At 44.8% G+C, this 21,461-nt stretch overlaps 1 protein-coding gene across 2 annotated transcripts in view; it reads right to left on the bottom strand.

The window, feature by feature from the left end:
* Nucleotides 1–3,577: 3,577 nt before the first annotated feature.
* Nucleotides 3,578–21,461, bottom strand: part of UGT8 (UDP glycosyltransferase 8) — a 38,748-nt gene continuing 20,864 nt past the window's right edge. For both annotated transcript variants that reach the window (XM_026034580.1, XM_026034579.1), the window contains exons 3-6: nucleotides 9,637–9,779; nucleotides 6,481–6,557; nucleotides 4,849–5,068; nucleotides 3,578–4,227 (exon numbers count right to left, since the gene is read on the bottom strand). In XM_026034580.1, the coding sequence (XP_025890365.1) occupies nucleotides 3,864–4,227; nucleotides 4,849–5,068; nucleotides 6,481–6,557; nucleotides 9,637–9,779 (804 nt within the window). In that variant the 3' untranslated portion in view covers nucleotides 3,578–3,863. The remainder of the gene's footprint in view (nucleotides 4,228–4,848; nucleotides 5,069–6,480; nucleotides 6,558–9,636; nucleotides 9,780–21,461) is intronic.

The following is a 21,461-nucleotide window of genomic DNA, read 5'->3' as shown; positions in this document are numbered from 1 at the left end:
ATACCAACACACGTGCACCTTACAGGTAAGAGCAGTGACAGGACTTCAGAGACACTTCTTCCCTATATATGTAATTAAACTTGCTCATGAGGGTTTTGCCTTCTTTGTCGGGACTAAGAACATTACTATTTCACAGAACCAGTGTGAAGTATTTAGTACCTCAGTTTACTTTTTACAAGCAAGTGTCCCATTTACCCCAATACGTTGGCCAAGGCAATTCCTTGTATAATATTACATTTCTTCCCAATAAACACACAAACAAAAACCATGTGATCTCGTTGCAGGAAAGAAGTAAAATTTCAGCATGCTGAAATTTGCTTCATGTGAAGCAAGAGACCTACCTTGTGCTTACTGGCCACTACCCATCTCCAGCACTGTGATGCAGTAAGATGGGGTCATTGGCCAAACACTAACTCCCCACACCCAGAGTTATCAAGGTATTTATGTCTCCTTAAAGTCACCAAAGCAAATGAGGCACAGCTCTGCTTCAGAAAAATCGTCTTTTTCTCTTGCTTCCTAATTCAGGCCTGCTGCATTATTCAACTCCATCTGGAGGAAAGCCCACCACATGTGGGTACCCAAACAGTTTAGAGAGAGGAAGAAAAAAAAAAAAAAAACCCACACCCCAACACCCTGGAAAAAAGAGGGGGCCCTAATTTTACTTAAATTGCCATATGCAGGTATTAATACTTTTAACTTCTCTYGGCTACAAGTGAGACTAACTGTAGCAATAAAAATATGGAGTAATCTTAATAAAAATAGATTCTTTCAAGGAGTTAAAAGGAACAAGCACAGAAAAGCATCAAAAATGTGACTTGGCAAGTCATCTGGGGAGAAAGAAAGAAAAAAAAGGAGAGCACAGTTGCTGGCTTGCTTAAATTCAAAATACTTGGTGACCACCTCCCAAAGCTATTCCTGTAGGAAGCAGTTAAGCTGCCACATTACTTTGCTCTTGGATAGTTGAGATATTAAAAGGAAGGCAGGCAGGCAAATACCCAAAAGGTGCCAGGCTGCACACCCAAACCTCAGGCTGCTTGGAAGTCCTCTCTGTCTGCTACACTGTCATTGCGGCTGAGTCCTGGCTGCCAGTTTTTCCCCTTGCAGAACAGCTGGTTGTTTTTTCCAGGTGGTTTTCCTTTCACCTGTTGAAAGGAAGGTCCTGCTTGGGACATTATGCACATTATGCAGCCCGGGGTGGCCAAGGGCAGCGTAGGGACAAATGGCAACAGGGAATCAGAACATCTGCATACTTGCCCCAGGAACTGCTGAGCAAGGAAAGGGCTGGATTTGTACCAGTTCTACTCTCCTCTTCAGACTTGCATTGTGGAAACGCTCCCTCAAAAGCAGTAGCATCACCCACCTGCTTGGGATGATGCAGTTCTCTGCACTGCTGAGAGGAAAACTGAAAAATAACTGCACTATCAGACCACACTGGAACTACAGTAGAAGACAACTTGGAACAAAACAGAGAGTTCTACAGTTTAGGTGGATCAAAATCCTCTAGAGATCTAAAGCAGTACCTTCTTCTTCATACTGCCGAGTTTACATCCAAAAAAGACTTCAGAAATGAAATTTCTATTGTGAAAAGTTTGGTTTTGCTTTTTAAGAAATACAGATATAACATGTAGATGAGAACAGAAAAMAAAGTTTTTTGTACTTCTACTTACCAAAAATGTTCATATAAAGAGATGTTTAAAAAAGCATTAAAAAGAGTGGCTGAYCAAGAATTCAGTTATGTTCCCAAAACACAGTAATGTTTGATTTCAAATGCATCTCATGTTTACGGTATATATCAAGAGCAGAGAACTTGTGTGTCACCATAGAGAACTTGTGTGTCTCCATACACACACACACAGAGCCACATAACGCACACATACTGAGTAAACAGCATTCCTTTAAACAAACAAACAAGAAAAATACTTCCAACAACAACAGAGTTTCTCTATTAAATCCATGTTTATTGCTTAAGTTTTATCACAGTGGAGATTAAATTATGCTTAATCATCCGGTCAGTGCTTTTGTACCTTCTCCAATGCCAAAAACATTTAAACCAAGTCATTCATACACTCGAGGTCTTATTACCATCCCACCATTCATCGCCTCCATGTGCTCCTTTAGTTGCCACAGACTGGTAAGATTGTAAAAAGGTATAGAGCTAATAGGCTTATTTATAATACCATTTTCTTCAAGTATTCAGAAAGCAGTACAAGGGAGCTGTACTGTACATTAGAAATACATCTGCACTGTTATTTATTGCTACAGGACCGAGGCTCCTGATGGAGTGACAATGAACTATCGCATCACCGTGTATGAAGATGATCTCAGCGCTCTGCAGTCACCGCAACGCTTCCCACGTTAGTGAACAAACACTAGATAAACGGCGTTTCTTCTCCTCCCCTTTGCAGGCACGGGGATTTCCAACGACAAAATAAATAAAAAGCAGACACTCACAACATGTGTAGTGCAAATTCCAAGTAAACAGGATGACACGGAGACGAGCGCGCAGTTGCCAGCGCCAGCAGACCCCAGTCCCACGAGAGCTGCAGTGATTGCGAGACGCGGGCGCCGGGCAGGAGTGGGGACACCCCGAGACCCGGAGCGGCTCCGCTCCCCGCAGCCCGGCCCAACACCCCCGGGGGGTGTGTGGGGTGACACGACGTGACACGACTTGACGTGACGCGACGCGATGCTCCCAGCCCGCGGAGCAGCCCCGCTCGGGAGCCTGGCGAGCGGCAACCGTGCAGCGCGGATTGTGTGGCCCAGGCTAGTAGGAGGTCGTGTTTTTTTCCCCAGATACAACCACTGAAAGAGAACATCTACAACATTGTGATTTAGAAAAAAAAGAATTAATAACAATGATAATTAATACGAAAGACATTCAACATGTTGGGTTTTTTTTTCTTTTTGCGTGGAGGGGTGTTTGTTTCTAAACAAACCTCGCAGAGCGGTTTGATTCTGCTTTGCTCTGGGCCATGACAAGAACTTCTGCACTAAGCAAGGGCTAAGTTTTTTTTTTTTTTTTTTTTTAAAGTTTCATTTACTTCTCCTAATTCTGCAATCTACTTCCCACACAGCCATAGTTTTAACTGAAATAAAACACCCTAGCATTTTTATGGCATAAATTATATACGCAGAGAAAGACAATAAGTAAAATTTTATATAAATTAAAAATTAAAACTTATTGTAGACTTGCTCAGTACCCTTTCCTCTAAAGTAATGGTAAAGAGCAGAAGAGTCATGCAGTTTATCAGCTAAAAGGTAGTACATATTTTAAAATTTTTTTCTTCAGTGCTCATTTTAAGACTTTTTTCATGTCTGTGTTCTCAGTCTGCAACTTGCTATTTCTTGCACATCAAACATTGGAAAAAATATTTTTTTTGAACATCATTCTTACATAACGTGTTGAACTGTCAACAGATATTAACACAGAGCTAGCACTAAAGTCCTCTCAGCAAAAGGATGGATACATTAACATAATAGAAAAGGAAAACTCTTTGTAAAGATAGAGAAACCTTTCCTTTTCTGGGACATACATCTTTAGCTTTTAAAAACTGAAAATTCATAAATATGGTCATTGCATAACTTTAGAGAATTAAGGCTTCTAAAAACTTCAGTGCCAAAATAACCTCTCTGCATCAGTATTAAGAATAAAACACACTTTCCATTTTAGGTTGTGCTTTCTTTTTTTCTTTTCTTTTTTAAAGACTTTTCTTAGTTCTGTAGAATTTTGTCATGTAAGATTACATACTGTAGGGGAGTGTTAGAACTGCTTATCGAGGTTTTAAGTAGTTGTTAGACTAAGTTACAGCGATAAAATTTAATTACTGATCTGATTCATTACTACTTTACACGGGACAGTTGGCTCATTTCACTTTTTTTTCATGTTTAATGTGGCCGTTTCTTCTATACTTCCCGTTTGGTATCCCGTTCTGGTAATGTCCATTAATAGTGCTATATTCATCACTTGACCAAAGATGTTTGCTCTGCTTGCGGATAAATTTTGTTATCCTGGCCAAAATATAATAAAATAAGGCAGGAACCACTAGTAAAACAAAGGCAATATCCAGTAAGAAATACTGATATAAAGAGATGCCATAAACAGCGGCACGTAGATGTTGCGCTCCGTTGTGCCGGAGGATGTAATTAATCCAATACACAGTCCGGTTGACGGGGTGACCGGGTTGATCCTTATGAATTTCGGACAGCCTCTGGGCTCGCTGCCGGTAGCTGCGCAAGAGAAACAAGGAAGGGGACAAGGTGAAAACCGTACCCAGCTCTCGGAGGAGGGCCAGCCTCCACGTACACAAGCACACGGCAGCGCCTTCGCATCAAAGGGTAAGTGTTTTGAAGGATTTTTTTGAAGCAGTTTCACTGCAACACACATGGAGAGGAAGATGCACAATAGATAAAATCTGACTTCAAATCAGCCTTTACAGCTCAGTGCAAAGGAACTACTGAAAATACACACCCATGGGTGGCTAAAGGGGTGAAATTTACCCCATTCTGTGCAACAGCAATTTACTCAYTTCTGTGCTACAGTAGCAGATGTCTTTTCGTAACCACAGTTTGGTCTTTTTTATTATTATTATTTCACTTTTTCTGATGGTGGGGGGAGGGTGGGGAAGCTGCAGACAACAGGCAGAGGAATAACTGGATATCCCCAGAGAAGTCAGATTAAACTTCCTCTCATCCTCAGTTGCAGGGCAGACAAGATCCCTATGCCAAGTTTGCCTTTTTACTTTGGGTAATTAAAGAGAAAGCTGATGCACCTGAAGCATACAGGGCTCTTCAGCAAGTACAGTAATTCAGAAAAAGAAACTCCAAGCAACCACCCAGAGCACGGCATACCTGGGATCATTAATAACTTTGATGAGTGCCTCGTACAATTCACTCTCGGTGACGGTCTTCCAGTTGAGGAGTATTCCCATGCCCTTGGCCTGCACCCGCGTCATGGTATCGTAATGGTCTCCAAAAAGGGGAATTCCCACAACAGGCACCCCGTGGTACATGGTTTCAAAAATGCTGTTCAAGCCACCGTGGCTAAGAAAGGCTTTAATGTTAGAGTGACCTGGAGGAAAAAAAAAAATTAAAAAAAGGGAAAAAAAATTACTTGGATCTATATACTGTAAAGTTATCGAAGTGACTGGATACAACACATTTATCACATATTTCCTGTGGCTACAACTCAGAAAGGTTAAGACAGGTGCAACTTGTTCTGCAGTTCTGTTCTCCTTCCATCCCATTCTGTAGAAGATTTATATACATTAGGCAACTTCCTGGTGTGCAGGAGACAGGGAGTGGTGAACAAAATATTCTCACCTCTGCGAGCCAGGTGAAGCAACTAGAGAATCAGTATGCTCAGCAACAGCAGTTGGCAACTACATGTGGCATTTAATAGCTTAGCATTACAAAAGAAGCAGGGCTTGAGCCTTCCTCCTTATCATTCATAGGAAACGCAAGCGAGCTCATGGYGTGACAAGACAAGGATGCTGCATTGTGTCTCTCAGGCTTCAACATGCCCCAGTGGAGCCTAGCAAGGCCCAGCAGCGGCGCTAACAAAAAGCAACCTCACGTAGCAGAAAAATGACACTGCCACAGGGTGACTGTGTAACCAAAACAAACCTACCTGGCTTAAAAGCCCCTTGCCTGGTCATCGTATTAGTTATTGCAAACGCTCCAGCTGACACGCACATACATTCATCCACGCATACATACAGTCTTAATGACACGTTCATCAGCCTCATCGTCACACCCGAGCTGTTCTGTGTACACACAGACATCCAGGTATCCCAGAGACAACCAGAAACATTTTGTGTTCCCTAGGATCTGTAATGAATCCAACTACACATCAGTAAAGGAGGAAGGAGAAGAAAAATAAAGACAGACTTTAATGTAAACTTCATCGAAAAATGACAGAATAACCAAGTTTAATCTCTGCACCTGAGAACTCAGAATATCTCAGATTAAACAGTACAGATCCCTCACACTTGCTTTGGTGAAATGTGAAGAATTCCAGTGTGCTTTACGATTCCGCTGTGAAAAGATGATCGAAGCCCTATGTGTTCATAAAATACAGAAAATAAAAGTTACAATCTGGAATTCCCTTAAAATAGCAGTTTCTACTTACTTGCCTTTAATCTATTATTCTTCATTTTAATCTTCAACAGCATAGCTTCTGTWGTATACAAGAGCTGGCTGTAAATTCTTCCATCTACTAGGCCAAATCATATTTGGAATAATTATGCTAAGGAAAAATATGAGGTTGATGGCAAGGAAAGAGAATTCATCTCATAGAGGTGTTTGACTTCATCTTCCTCAAATCACACAGACTTTAAAGAGATATTTGTATTTTTCCTCTATAACTTCCAGTACAGAAAGTATCTCTGATTTGCAGTGACTGCTATTTCAGCAGAATATTGTTCAGACTGCAACATGAACCTGATTGAAAATGATCAGTATATTATCATAATAGATACTCACCAAGCAGGTCATTTTGTGGTAGCCATTCTATAAGTTTTGTATTGTTGCCCAAATTCCTTGGTTTGTTTCCTGAAAATCTGAAATAAAAACATCAAATTGCAAATAAGCTACTGAAAAGCTCCAGAGCAGATCAACTCAAAACAGCAAAGTCAAGTGATCCRTGATAATTATGAAGTACATTTCCAGCTATATGGGAATAGTGTTGATTTATCACTGCTCAAAACCAACGTAGTTTCAATGAAAGCCTTGTAAATAACCAGTAGCAAAAGCAAACAAACCCACAAAAATGAAAAAAATGAAAAAATAAAAATATTTTCTATATCATTCCGTGCAGCTTGAAATGCTATTTTATTTTCATGATGGCAACACAGCTATTTCTCTCTGTATCTAACTTAGAAATCTTACTGCTGGTGACTGGCAGGTTTTACAACCTCTCCACGGTTCTGAGTCCCTTATTTTACTGAAAACCTCTGAACAGCACTCCRTAAATAACTCCACCAAGGACATCCCACCAGTACATGAGCAGCAGGCCCCACCACCGGCATCAGGCAACCCCTCTCAACCAGCCAGTTCCCTTCAGCTCCTCAGAGTTGACACTATCATGTTTAGAAGGAACTACTAATGGCAGCAATGGAAAGAGACACAGCTATGCTCACAAAGCAAGCATCCGTTGAGAATAGGAAGAGATGGGGATCCAGTAGATATACTGGGGTGTTTCTGTTATGTGGTCAGCTGTCTCTGAAATCCAATGACAACCAATGTCTTGCTCATCCAAAAGTCTTGAAAAAGTTTAACCTATAGAATATGTTCTCTAAGTACTTGCTAATTTATATGACAATGTGATATACAACTAAAATTTAAATATATCCTAAAGAGAAGAGAGGAAATCACAGTGACTATTGGATGATTTTCCACAGTTTTGCAACAGAAGGCTTAAAGTACTCTGGTTATCAGGGAGCACCGAATTACAACTTCATGCAGAGTGCCCTTCACATTCCTAATTAAACATTTAACAACTGACCAGTATATTCTACACAGAGGAAGAGAAAAGCCCCACACATTCTTCTATTTACACTACCTTATCTAAAGCAAATAAACTATGCCACTGGTTTTGGCTCTAACTAGTACCACCTAACCAGAAGCACACAGAGGACTACAAGACCTACTGGATTTGGCAGTGGGACATGTGAGCGTCGAGCAGCACTGCTCCGAAAAGAAAAGCTGAACCAAGTGTAAAGAGAGGCTACCCTKCCTGCAACTTGTGCAACTTGTGTCAACGCTCTGCAAGACAAAACCTGCAAGGTCAGACCTGTAATTGCACATTTAGGTGTCCCCACTGTTCAATGAGGTCTCTGAAAACCACTTGCTCAGATCTYACAAAGCCTGCGGCTTAAACTGAATCTCACAGGTATCTTTCTCTTCCAAACCTGATGATGGAACAGGCACTTGGGTTCCCTTATCCAAAAGCCATTCAGAACATAATAGATCATGAAAACAAAACACAACAGAAATACAACTACTAATAAAACATTGAGGAAAGCTTCAAACAAAATTGCTTTTCCTTAAAAAATAACCTCTAATAAAATAAAATCAAGTATGTACCATAGACAGCAGACTTTGCACAGATAAAATTTTGGGGAAAGCACTACAAAAATGGGACAAAAAATAGTAAGAGAAATTGGGACTAGTATTTTAAAGCCAACCAGTGTTGGASACTTCCTATGGACCGGATACCATCACACCATCTCTCTTTCAAACAAACAACTATGACAAGTTGCACAGCATGACCCAAGGAATTCCAGTTCTCCTGCTCATCTTCACTCTTCTAAGCTTTTTAAAATACAGTGAAACGAAGGTGTTCCCTGTGAGGCGAGGGCAGAGCGGATACATTTACCGGATGGGTTAAACACACTCAAGTGAGAGCAGCTCCTGAGCTGCAGCAAGGTCACAGGCTCAGGGAAGGAGTCTGCACACTGCAATGCTGCAAAAGAGCAGCCGCTACCACGAGCCTTGCTACTCTGGAAGGAAGCTCTCTTAAACACCCCTTTTCAGGCCACAGTCGTCTGATCACACATGCCAACAATAACAGGCAGAGAAGGAAAGAAGCCCTCACTGAACAAGTCTGCAGTTCTCAAGTGGCAAATATTTTAAACAGACCCTGTATGTGTCACCTTAAACATGTTGTAATCTCTGCCCTGTGGTGGCTGACAGAACATGTTTCCTGTGCTAGTCAGAACACTACCTGGCCTAAAACTACATAATTAAGTTAATCCTGCCCTTACATTTGCTACACGAGGCTGTTTGATGATCAGTTACCATCTCAGTGTCGTGGCCTGCACACAAACTGCGCGCTTACCATCAGACCTCAAATGACCACGATGCCAAACTCAGGAGGCCTGWGAGCTACAGCAGAGAGCAGCTCCAAGCAGGAGATGTCCCTGATGCTCTGCACAGGCCTTGCCAGCAGCTTGGGGGCCTGCTGGTGCTCACCTGTGCCTCAGGCAGCTTTCTTAACGGGTACAAACCAACAGCATGAGAAGGGAAAGACACTCCTGGGTTCATTGCCAAGTGAAGTTAAGAACAAYGGAAAAATGTAAACAAGGGAAAGGGAGAGCTGACGGTGAAGAAAAGTTAGGGATTGGCACAAGCAAGGAAGAATGAGGCTACATCAGGACAGYCAGGGTCAGAGGAGAGAGAAGGGGGGACTAGAGAAAGAGTATTTCCCCTCTTCATAACAGCTTAGGGAGACTCTTTATCCTTTCTGCAATGTATGATGTGATGTGTGATCCTTCCTAAGATTAGATCCGCAGGATGTCACTCTCTCTCCTTGGCGTGTCATCTTCACCAGAAATGATGACAGGATGTCACCAGTGCTGCAACCTCGGACTCCTCTGGCTGCCCCACTCCTCCTGCCATATCCGTCTGGGATGCACCCTCAGAGCACAAGGTTACAACCTACGGCCTGCTCTGCCAGGGAATCCAAACTTCTCCACGTAATAACAAGAGGTCTGCGACAATTCCRCAAAGAGCACCTTCCAAAACAGCCAGGTCCCCTGCGCCTCCCGCACTGAGTGACCTGCAGACCCTCCTCCGATGGCCCCAGATCACAGCGGTGCAGCAGGAAGCGCCTGTGTCAGCCCGAGCACCAGCACTTACCTCCAAATAACCCTCTGGGGCAGCCTCGCCAAGGCCTGCGCTAACTTGTCGGCTATCTCTTCGGACAGGTATTTCACTCCGGCTCCAAACGACACGAGGACAAAGCCCTTTTCATTAGCACCATTCACCCATGTTTGGAGATCCTGTTAAAATAAAAATGCATGCTGAGTATGACAGAAGCACGGGCAAGCCACAGAAACACATCCATCGACCACTGCCTTGCARAAACATTTGTTGGTCCTCATGTTGCTCAACCAAGTTTTAAAAGTTGGAACAATTTGGGGGAACAACCGAGTACAGAGGCCTGGATGTTCAGAATACACAGTAGAGACCATAAATGCGCAAGGTCTTTGTGATTTGTTTCAGCTTTCAGATTAACTACTTTCATAAGACAATTTGTCTTTTTTAATTAAAAAAATGGCACAGATTTCCATATAAAATACTGCATTTTAGCTCAGTAAAATGTAAATGGATCTCTGCTGTGTAGCATCACCTGAAAATAAAACACATGAATGAAGTCTGAAGCTCAGATCTGTAGTTTTAGAGAAAGCAAAAACAGACATAAAAGTATAGACATTAAGCATAAATGTTTAATTTATACAGAATAAGAGAACTTGAAAGAAGCCAGAGCCAATGAGAACAGCTGCTGTTTTCACTGTTGCAGGGTTTCAAGGAACAGTGAACAATAACGTATACAGCAATTTTATTAGGGCTAATTCTCCTTTCTTGATTTACACAGCTCAGCTTGTTCAGCTCAGCTTCAAAGGCAAGGTACCAGCACCACACCAAGCAGCGCTCCCCAGGAGCGAATTAAAAACCTCTGCAGTTGCTGATGCAGTCCCTGAACTCAGGATRCCTTTCAAGCCAAAAGCAAAACTAATTTCAGCAGAACCCAGTTTAACCTCTGAAGGCTGGACCAGCAAACAAGGTCGAAGCCCATCCACGCTGTTTAAGGGAACAGTGCCGCATACAAGCGCGCACAATGTTATCCCCATATCTTTTTGTTTTTTCTTACGCTTGTTCTTCCACTGCAGCTATTTTGAGGTCAGCTCTCTCGCAATGCAACGTCTGCAGACCCTCCTGGACACAAGGATCTACTGCTCTYAGGCAAGTGAGTCTCCTGGCCCCCTCAGCGAGCTGCCCCATCTTTGGCCACTCTATTGATTTCAGCCCCAACTGCTGCATTTTGGATCTAATTACCCAAAAACGCAGGTCATAAAACCCACGATAACAAAACAGATCCCGAAATAGAGCTCGGAATAGCAACCGCGCACAGTTTTTGCAGGATGTATCTAGAGAAGGATATGCCCGTTGGAAGAACAACATAAAGACTGCAGTGACATAATGACAGSTCCGTCCTCCGGACCCAAATTAAGACCCAGACCCCCCGGCCTTGAGGGGGGCCAGGATTTCATTACACTAAACATTGGCTCCAGCCTGGGGTAGCCTGCTCACAGTTAACACCTCAGGCCATTAACAGTTAAGTCACTGAAGGGACAGCAAAATGTGAACCCTTGGTTGACTTTGTTGCAACACAGTTTATGTAACTGATGAAAATGCAAGCCAGCAGATACCACTACCTAAAGAGCACTGAGATGGCAGAGCCCTGCAGAGCCAAAAGAAAAACTATCTTAGCATATTAAATGGAGCAGAGTTGCTAGCTAAACACATCTCAAATACCAGAGCAATGTCATTTGGCTTCAGGAAGAGAGGGGAGAAAGGAAAAAAAAAAAGCACCCCACACTGTTCTCCCATTAAACAGTGAAACCTGGACTCCCATTTTCTCTAAATCTATACATTTGCACCTAATCTTTTCACTTGGCTTGACTCTTTCTCCATTTTTTTCCTTCTCTATGTTCCATGAACATGGGCAGAGGTGGGGAGCTTCTCTGATCTACCCCCATACCCGATCAGTTAGTATTGGCTACACTGGTACCATAAAAAATTCCAACTGCTCAGGAGTAAATTAAAGTCTGTCCTTGAATGTTAGTTAAGGACTGACTGCATGCTGCAAAGTGCTTGAAGTGACTACATTATAGTCACTTAAAGCTAACTGCAAAACAGCCTTTTGTGTAAGCAGTAATTTTGCAAAGCGGTCCAGCACCATGCCCTAAAAGATCAATCTCTCTCAAAATAAGTGTTTATGACACTCATTCAATTCATACTCTGACAGTTGAGGCCACCTGTGGCTTACTTGTCTCTGAGCCCCTTGTGTGTCCTGCATCCCCCTCCAAAAGGAGACTGACGTTTATTCCCTGGGATACCTGCATTTCTGTTCCGTCTGTGRTCTCCCGAGCGTATTCCCTCACAGCACGCAAAGCACTAGACAAGTAACTATTAAGTGCACACACACCACCTAGGAAAAGTGAAAGAACCTTTACCATTTACCATGGTTAAACATGGGAAAACACAAGCCTTGGTTTTACCACGAAAGCACAACCCTTTCTCTGGGGAACTCAACCCCCAGGCAGTCAGACAGACTCACGCAGTCGGCACCAAAGGGAATGAACATTCGCCCTCTTCAACAGGACGGCGAAGACCAGGCTAAGAACTAGGCCTGATCTCGTGTGAAACGTCACTTGCTCAGTAGGAGCCCCAAGCTCCCAAAGCACGGTGCAAGCACCACGTATGTCAATGGAAAGGTTCTCACTGGCTTCAGGAGGAGCTGGCCAAATGCCRCGGACAGCTCCACGCAGCAAGAGAGGAAGAACACAGCATTGACTGCTTATATAAAAAGCAGCAAAATTTCTGTGCCTCTTGGAGGTGGATCCAGAAGAGCTTCCCCTGACATGGTTTTATTTTCACATTGATTTAAATCTTCTCCTCTTGTTCMTTTTTGCCTTAAATTCACCCAAGTCTTACTTGCATCACCCCAGCAACAATGGAAATGACTTCCCTTCCTTCTCATTTGCAGCACCTTAGCACCTTTCCAACTTAATTCCCCAGAGGGAGCTCAAAGTTAGTACCATGCACGGGCTGTAGAAACAAAAAAATTCACTAGAGACTCTTTAGGACAAGGGTTCTCCTCACATAATGTTTATATAATTGCTACCACAAAAAWAAAAATCCTTAATTAAATGGGTCACTAACAACGCAAGAGACACTARAAACATAAAGATCTAACAAAACTGAATACAATTGCCCGGCATGAGCTGGCCTTTGGTTACAAACTGTACCAGAAGGCCCTGGTGCCATTAGCTGGGCCATGGTCCAAGGAACAGTATTTCCCCCTTCCCTGCTACTGATAGGGCCTATAAAAGCCAGGCAGGGGAAGCCTGTGATAGATAAGGAGCAGACTCTGATCCCGGCACACGGAAACCTTCATACCCGATCAGCGCCGTGACCAGGGCTACGTTGAGCAACCTGCACAGGCTTCGTTCACGTCCTGTGCCCACGCTGCTGTCGACCGCCCCGCGGCACCGCACGGAGTCGCAGGTACCTACAGCTCGCCCCTACCACCTCCTCCACACCTCCGTGGAGGGGCACCAACGCGACCACCTCCTCCACACCTCCGTGGACTTGGTCCTTGGCAAGCCGCTCTCCCTGACGCCACGAGGCACACCAGGAAAGGGCACCGACCCGGACTGGATGCCTTGCTCTGGCCTTCCTCTGGCCACACGGAAATGACATGACACACCTGCTGTCCTGYAAATCCAGCATGCTAGCTGTTCAAGTTAAATAAATGGTGCTTTAACCCAGGAAAATATTACCGTGAACTTTCCCTCCCCCATCAAAGATCCATTTGACATTCCCAGCATACACACACTCACGCCACAGGTACCTCCTTTAACTTACGCCAGCTGCTTACACAGAAATCTTGCTTACAGAGCCACATCCCTGAAGCTTTGAAGTTACATTTCCTAAGTCTGGCTATTTTTCAGTTTATAACAAAAAAAGCCTTTGCCCTTTCCTGTCGAGTTTACATGTGCAAATACTGCAAATGGCCAAAGCAGAAGGGAAGCCAGGGCCGACGCTGGCAGCCCGGACACCAGGCCGGGGCCGGTGAGCCCTTTGCAAGCCTCTCAGCAAAGGGTTTTACCCATCACAGCCTTAAAACCAAACTAGTTGCAACAAGCTGCAATGCACTGTACCATTGTATTGAACTGAAGTGACTTTTGGGAAAATCAGATTTTCCAATTCACAGAAAAAATACTTAATATTTGAAATTAGAATTTTTTAGGCCTGAACCTATCACATACCTGTGACTGAAATCATGCTAATTTCCCCAAACCCCAGCTAAACACAGACAAAAGGAGTAAACAGCATTGCCTTTTGGTAGCCCATTCAAACTCCATATACACAACTCAAAGAAGAACTCTCCTTTAAATGTTTGTCTTTTCCTGTCATCACAGCACAGCCCTTAGATTTGCGGAGGGAAAAAAAAGTAGGTGTTTTCAGTTTCTGTTGACTAGAAAGCCTCTCTCTGGCCTCAGCTCCCAGCAGAGTCAGCAACTGCAAACAACATTTCCTCCTTTGAGGTCACCTGCAGCCTGAGGACAGAGCAGAGAAGCCTGCAAACAGAGCTCRGTTTCACCCTTCCCAGATAGGGATCAACCCCCAAGTAATTTAAATCCCACCCCCACTCAAAACCATAAAAGCCTTAAAAGGAAGATTTTCAAAAGAATCAGCTGAAACTAAATGGAATTTCTAAAAACTTGGAGCAGACACTTATGAAGCTTAGATGAATCTACTAAAATGGTATAATAATGTTAGACACCTGGGCTCTTCCCAACCATGCTCCTCCCTCCATCAGTGGAGAGAGCACTTGCACATYGACACCGGGATGAAATTTGCCCATACACAAAACATGTGAGAAGACTGTCAAGTCCTTCACTACAGTTTATACAGCAATTAGGTGGAAAGCAGATTTTGATCATCTTTCTTCTCATCTCAAGGAAATCGAGATTAATTTTAATGACAAAACAACTTTTATATAGAAATACTAATTTACTTTTAAACCTATTCCAAAGCGTATTTCCTTTCTAAACACTTTTAATAAACACACGTGGTGCCTTCCAGAGCTGCATGGCCCATGGGCAGCCCCGGCAGAGGCGGAATTCAGCCACTCTTCCCCCAGCACGAACCTTCCATGGGTTCGTTTGGCCTCGGAGCCATCCCCCYGTCTTGCACAAGTCACCCGTCGGTTTCCAGCACTTCCTTGAGCTCGTGGTGTGCTCTGCTYGCCCTGCCTGAGCAGGCAGCCTCTCCTTCAACGTTAGTAAAATTTACAGCAGACAGAGCTTTGGGAGGAGCAGCTCTCGTGACTCTGCCTTGTCCCCTTGCCCGAGTTATCCATGAGCAGTGATTTCTACAGGACACCACGTTCAACAGCGACAGCTTCCGAGCAGCGCTCGCCTTGAGCTCGAGTCCTCCCTCCGCTCACAGGGGGAAAAATAAGCACTTATTGATCTCTCCTCCGCTGCGGGCGGGCGCGGGGGGAACAAATAAATCTTTCTGTGCGGGACAAGGGCGCTGTTGTGCGGCCGCCTCTGTGCRCGCTTTGTGCGCCGGGGCCGGGCTGCCGGGCGCGCAGCTGGGGGCCCCGCTGGCACCGACCAGCGCCACCTAACACCGCGCCGTGCCGCGCACAAACACCAGCACAAACACCAGCGCGGCCGCGGCCGCTCCCCGCTCCGCTGCTGCGTCCCCGCGGCAGCACGAGCGGCTCTTCTCCGGGCTCGGCACCGCTCTGCCACGGCAGCGCAGACACGCCGCGCTGCTTCCACTGCGGAACGCGGCCGAGACGGCACAAACGCATCTCTTTGCCCCCAAAATGAATGCCTACTCTTAGAAATTAGACACTGATAGAATACGCAATATTTCCAACTGTCCTTACTCTTCAGGCACCACAGTACTTTTCTCAGATGCATGCTATATTATTAATGCATTTTTAGGCCCCTCCTAGACTCTATTCCTCCGCAGCGGAGGCCAGCGGAGCAGCTCAGCACCCGCACAGGACCTGCCCTCCCGGCGCCTGTGCCCCAGCGTGGGCAGGGAGGCCCCGGCACAGGCAGCAAACAGGCCCCTGCGCCCCATCTGCGGGTCCCAGCAAGGAGCCCCAAGCGAGGCCAGCGCTTCAGGGCCAGCGCCGCGGCCCACCCGGAGCCTGCAGCTCATTCAGCATCCGCGCCCTGCGCCAGGGCGGGAAGGCCCGGCGGGAACAGGCAAGGCGGTGCACAGGCTGCCCACACCCTCAGGGTTCCTCCTGCTCCTAATTGAACCCATTCAATTAACACCACCCAGCTCATCCCCAGCCAGGACAAGAGCCTCCTCACTCCCCATCTCCCTCCAGCTCCTGCAAATCCATGGCTGCTTCCTCAGGGAGGAGCCGGTGCTGCTCACTGACCGTSGCTGCACCCCATGGCCTCAGGGTGCTTGTATGCACACATAAAACCCACTCCACCATATACTCCATATGCATTTCACCCCCAAGTCTGGCAGCCCATAGTGGCATAGAACAAAACAAGTGCTCAAGTAATGCCTCTGACTAAGTATATCCAGATGAGAGCAGCAGACTGACTTCCTCTTCCTCCTCCCAACTGGTTAAAGYCATCTAAACTTATGCCAGCACTCACATTTGTGAAACACAATAATGTAAAAGTTTGAACAATTATATGCTAATAGCTCTCCAAACACTATTAAGTGCACTACTATCCCATTTTGCCCCAATAATGCTGTTTGCATTCAAGTGCTCTTGAAAAATATCGAAAACAGTTCAGGTCCAGTGACAAACAGATCCAGTATTTCCCTACGTTTCTCAGCATTCAATTACCTAGCACATGTACTACACATGTGCCTCATCAAAACATATTGGAATTTGCACTGGTATTTTCAAAGCATAAAATCATTTTCAAYGTCTAGAATGATTCACTTTATTGCTCCTGACCTTTATCACCTTTCCTCACTTCACGTCCAATACTAAAACAAGGTTATAAAGTCCAGCTAACCTGAGAGAAGAATAAAATTTAGGCTGAAATCAGAGGTAACAAATACAGCAAGCCGAGCCACGGCCTCGTCTCCGGTGTCTCAGCCTTCTCTAGAATTACGCAGGGATCCAGTGAAGCCTCCAAATGCACCTTCTGCCTCAAGCTGGAGGTCAACCAGAGAACTGCTGTGCAAGTGCTTCCCTCGCGCAAGGCTCTTCGTTAGGAATCCATTACTAATTGGACCTTTGGCAAACGCCCTGGGAGAGCAAGCTTGCCTTTCAAGCCAACGGAAGGGAGGTGAAAACAAAACTTGCCCTTCAAAAGCGCTTATGAAAACTACAGTGCATTAATATAGTAACAGGCGCAGTCAAGGTAYGCTCAAATGCAGCAGTCATTGGAAAACTCGCATGCATTGCAGGGGCAATAGTCTTTTTAAAAATATAACAATCCCACCACCCAGGTTAAGGAAAGTTAAGTGCAAACACAAACTAAAATTTTGCCAGTCTTCCTATCTCACAAGCTGCCTACAAAACCTGCACAAGTAATARTTAAAAAAGAAACAAACAAAAACCCCATACCAAACACCATCAAGCACAGAAAACTCTCTTTACTTATTCAGAAGTACCTACTCATACAGAACATTGGGTCAAGACAAATCCCAGGAGCCACATTGAGAAAACCAACTGGAAAGAAGCTGAATTTGAAAGGTGCAGGTACAGTCCCATCACCTCCTGTTAAGCCTTATACAGGAATTTAGGTTGGCTCCCACATGACACCAGTGCCCTGTGGGTGCAGTGAGAGATCTAACTGTAACCCACAGCTTTCACCTAACAGGGGAAGGTCTTCCCCATTTCTTGTCCTCCCAAAGTCTTCCCCCAGGTTCAACAGCTCCTCTCTCTCCTTCTACATGTAAACAGGTTTTTCATTCCCCCTTTTCCTTTGGGCAGGTTGCTTTTTAAAGGGGGCAGTCACCATCCCTTCTSTAAGTCTGAAGTCACCTGGCCCATGAGCACCGGTGCTAAGATGTCACATCTCTGCAAGGGCCACCCTGGTCTTCTGCACTTGGTGGGACTGAGTAGGGCTGTACTCAGAAACACTCCCAAGAGTAGAACSGTCACCAAGTTGTTCACTGTAACACGGGCAATGGACAAAGCAGCCTTTCGCTGTCCTCTGCAGCTCGGGACTCAGTGTCCTGCTAGCGGCTGAGCAAGCTAAGTTTGGAAGGTCTCCCCAAAGACACATTCACTGCTCTGCTTCTCATGCTCCTGCAGAAGGGAGGCTGACAAGTTCACTGTCAGAAGTGCTCAGCATGGCCAGGAAAGAGCTTCGCTATTTCAGGGTGTTTGTAAAGTCCCTCAGCTGAATCTAGACACCAAAACTGCTATATGCCAAGTCTTAGCCAAATATGAATTGGCTCCTCTAAAGCAGCAAGATTTTAATGAGAAGGGCATTATTGGCAAGATGGAGGCATTTGTTTTTCATTTAAATAAAAAAAGCTGAAAATATTTTGATCTTCCAGAGGTTTGTTAAATATGAAATAGGTGCTTGAAATCACCTCTATTATTTAAAACTCTACATTCACTGTGTTAAAACTACTCACAACTCAAGTCCTCTCCTTCATCCCTCTCTCCTGTCCTTTTCTTGGGAGTCATTGATCTCCTCCATGTAACCCTCCTGCAGATGCTTCACTGCTGTAAACAACGTGTGCCCTCTAAAGCTAAWCAATAACAGGATAAATAAGTTTCCAAACACATTATCTGAAAACACAGGTTACCTGCTTTATTTGAATAATCTTTTTTAGATAGCTAGGACATCTGACAAGAAGACAAGTTGTTCTAATGCTGAAGAGTCTTTCCCTAACGCTAACACTCGTGCCTGGGCTTTCTGCTYTTACAGGTCAGTGCTAAACATGCCCCAACCAACACAAAGGTGCCATCCAAACTGAGCCATGCTCCGAACAGCACAAAAGAAACACATATTTAAAATGGGGCCTTATCCTCTATTTCTGTACGTTATGTTAAAAATTCTTCTTTAGTATGCTAAAGYAGTAAACTCTGAAAATAAAACCAGCTGATTTGTCCTACATGCAGGTCAACCTAAAAAGTCTGCAAGTGACACGTACAGATAAAGCATAGCACATTAGCCAAGAGAAGAATTTTTGTTGACTTGCATATTTCAACAGGAAAGTGATTAATTAAAATGCCTTAAACCAGGCAGTATCTACAGTAACAGCTTAAATGAACTTTCTCCATCTTTTTAAATGGGAAAATGGGAAAACAGCAACTGTAGACTCTGAAGAATTTGACCCACGTGACACCAAAGGTTTGAACCTGGCATTTTTCTAGCYACAATATTTGTGCTAAAGAAATAATCACCTTATACTATCATCTACGAATCAAGTAAACTTGCTTCCAGATGGACAGCATGACACTGCTCAGGCTTAGGAGGCATAATCCCTGTTCCCAGCCCTCGGGGCGGATTGCTGGCTGCCCATCACAGCAGAGCACCAGGGTCAGACAGTTGAGGCACAGGTACCCGCAGGAGCTGCCTTCCTGAGGAAGCTTCACTGTAGACACAGAACTGACCTGAGGCACCCTCTGCCCCAGGTTTTGCTCCCTATAGGTACGCGCTGAGGCAGGTTTCTTCCCARTTTACAAATACAGCAGGAGAGATGGAGCAGATGTGCTCCATCAGTCTGGCAGTGCTAGAACATCCGAGACTGGGGATTATGACAGAGAGAAGGTGGCTGTTTTACCACTGTGGGCATCTGAAGAGCTTGGACAGCACTCATTTGTGCAGCWAAAGATCAATAGTTGGTGGGGAGGAAGTTTCATGTGGAAATACATTTCAAGGCCAAAGTACATGATCATATACTACAGCACAAAATTTCTGCAGCACCCCATAATCTCTCTCTTCATCCTTCAAAGTGTTTTGGCTCCATAGTTGACAATTGCATGCATTTTAAAACTGCTCTACAATTGCTTCTTATCACTAGAAATTTACTGTCAAGAGTAGCTTTAAGAACTACTTCTCCAGTGTTAAAGAGTCAAGGTAACGGTGCTGTGCAATGCACCAAAAGCTACTGCTMCAGTCTTCAAGGGCATATAGGAAATGCCCTTAAATTTGAATGAAGGACACTATCTGATTTAAGAAACAAATGTCTCCTTATTCTGTCACCTCATTTTAAAAATAGATGAATAGCATCATCAGCTAACACTAGTCTACCAAATGACAGGCAACTGTCACCAAACCTCAGAAAACAAACTTTTCACTGACAATACTTCAAAGTCACCACTTGGTTATTTAAATCTGAATCTACATAATGACAAGATATGACAGATTTACAGGAGAGAGAGAATAAGCTACAATTACCATCCCATGTCAACTACAGTTAAAGGGAATGCTTTCCCTTTTCAAAGATGAATATTCTCCTCAATAATATAAGCTTAGTGTTTTTACTTGGGTAAATACTAGCCAAGATTATCTCAAGTACTACTATACCCAAAYCACAGCATCAACATGTTTAAAAGCCAGTACATAAACAATTTGATCTGTATGAAACACCCTTCAGTCGCTTTTCCTTGTTCTCCCTGCCCTCCGCCCCTCTCCCACTAAGCCTGGGTATTTCCTCGTGCTGGTGCCTGGAGCACCGACGCACCAACCGGAGTCTCCAGGCTTGTTGGAGGACATATCTTATCCCATGGATTAATGCCTAACCAACATATCAATCTACTCATGAGACACAGACGTCACAGGGCAGGTTTCCCCATGGTTCCTCCAAACAGGAACTGCTTGGAAAGCCAGCTCCACGCGGCTTCACAGGATCCCTATAGAGGAGCGGGACGCAGACAGCAGTTACTAACAACAACAACGAAGCGTTGGGCGCGCAGGGCGAGGGCACCCGGGGAGCCTGGGCCGCCTCGCAGAGCCTCTCCTGTGAAGCAGAGGTGCAGAGGGAAACACGGAGCYGAGCCCCGAGCAACCGCCACCCAGAACGAGCAGCATCGGCCGAGTTAAAGATCGTGACGGTGGCAGCTTGGCAGCCCTGACCTTGGCGTTCTCCTTAACTCCATTAGATTACTGCCTTGCTCCTTTTATAGAAGAGATTGCCCATGAGCCAAAACCAGGCCTCTCCAACTGGGTTTGTAGTTTTTGTCGAGTCCAGACAGACCCCTAACTCTTTTCCCTGTCCCTCCGTCCCCTTCAAATACGAAACTCCCTCCACAAGAAGCAAAGCCAAACTAACCAACCAAATAACCAAAACTGTGTCTGGGAAGAAGCCACTTCCCTGAAATTCACTGTGGTCAGCAGCAGGCACCAGGGCAGGACCTCCCTGCTAGGTTGCACAGAAACCAACAGGTTTTTCTTTTTTCCCCCCAAAAAACTTCTTGTCCAGAGGAAAAAATGGACTATTCCTGCACACAAGCAGCTTTTGAGAACASAAGAAACTCAATAGCCTGTGGTAATAGATCAAATTTGCCTCCAAGTTAGCAGCAGGAGCCACATGCCCTGCTTGCCTAGTGAATCCCATCATTCCAGGCCAGGAATACTGGCCCCATCATGAGATCAYTCCCCCAAAACCCACAGTTTTCTTCATAATGCTCTTAGGTGAACCAATGCCAAATCAGCTTTACCTTAACACACCAGCCTCCAAAAGCTGCAGAAAGTAACAGGAGAAAGTAGAAAGTTTCTAAGAAAATGGTGYGGAGTCCAGCTGGAGGCCTGTACTTAGTGGTGTCCCCCAGGGGTCAGTTCTCGGTCCGGTCCTGTTCAACTTATTCATTAACGACCTGGATGAAGGGCTGGAGTGCTCCCTCAGCAAGTTTGCCGACGATACCAAACTGGGTGGAGTAGCTGATAGCCCTGAGGGCTGTGCTGCCATCCAGAGGGACCTGGACA

Source organism: Nothoprocta perdicaria, unplaced genomic scaffold (assembly GCF_003342845.1).
Source record: "Nothoprocta perdicaria isolate Ctin4 unplaced genomic scaffold, notPer1 scaffold_149, whole genome shotgun sequence".
Taxonomy (NCBI): domain Eukaryota; kingdom Metazoa; phylum Chordata; class Aves; order Tinamiformes; family Tinamidae; genus Nothoprocta; species Nothoprocta perdicaria.
Note: the sequence above shows the minus strand (reverse complement) of the source record. Positions and strands in the feature narration are given on the sequence as shown.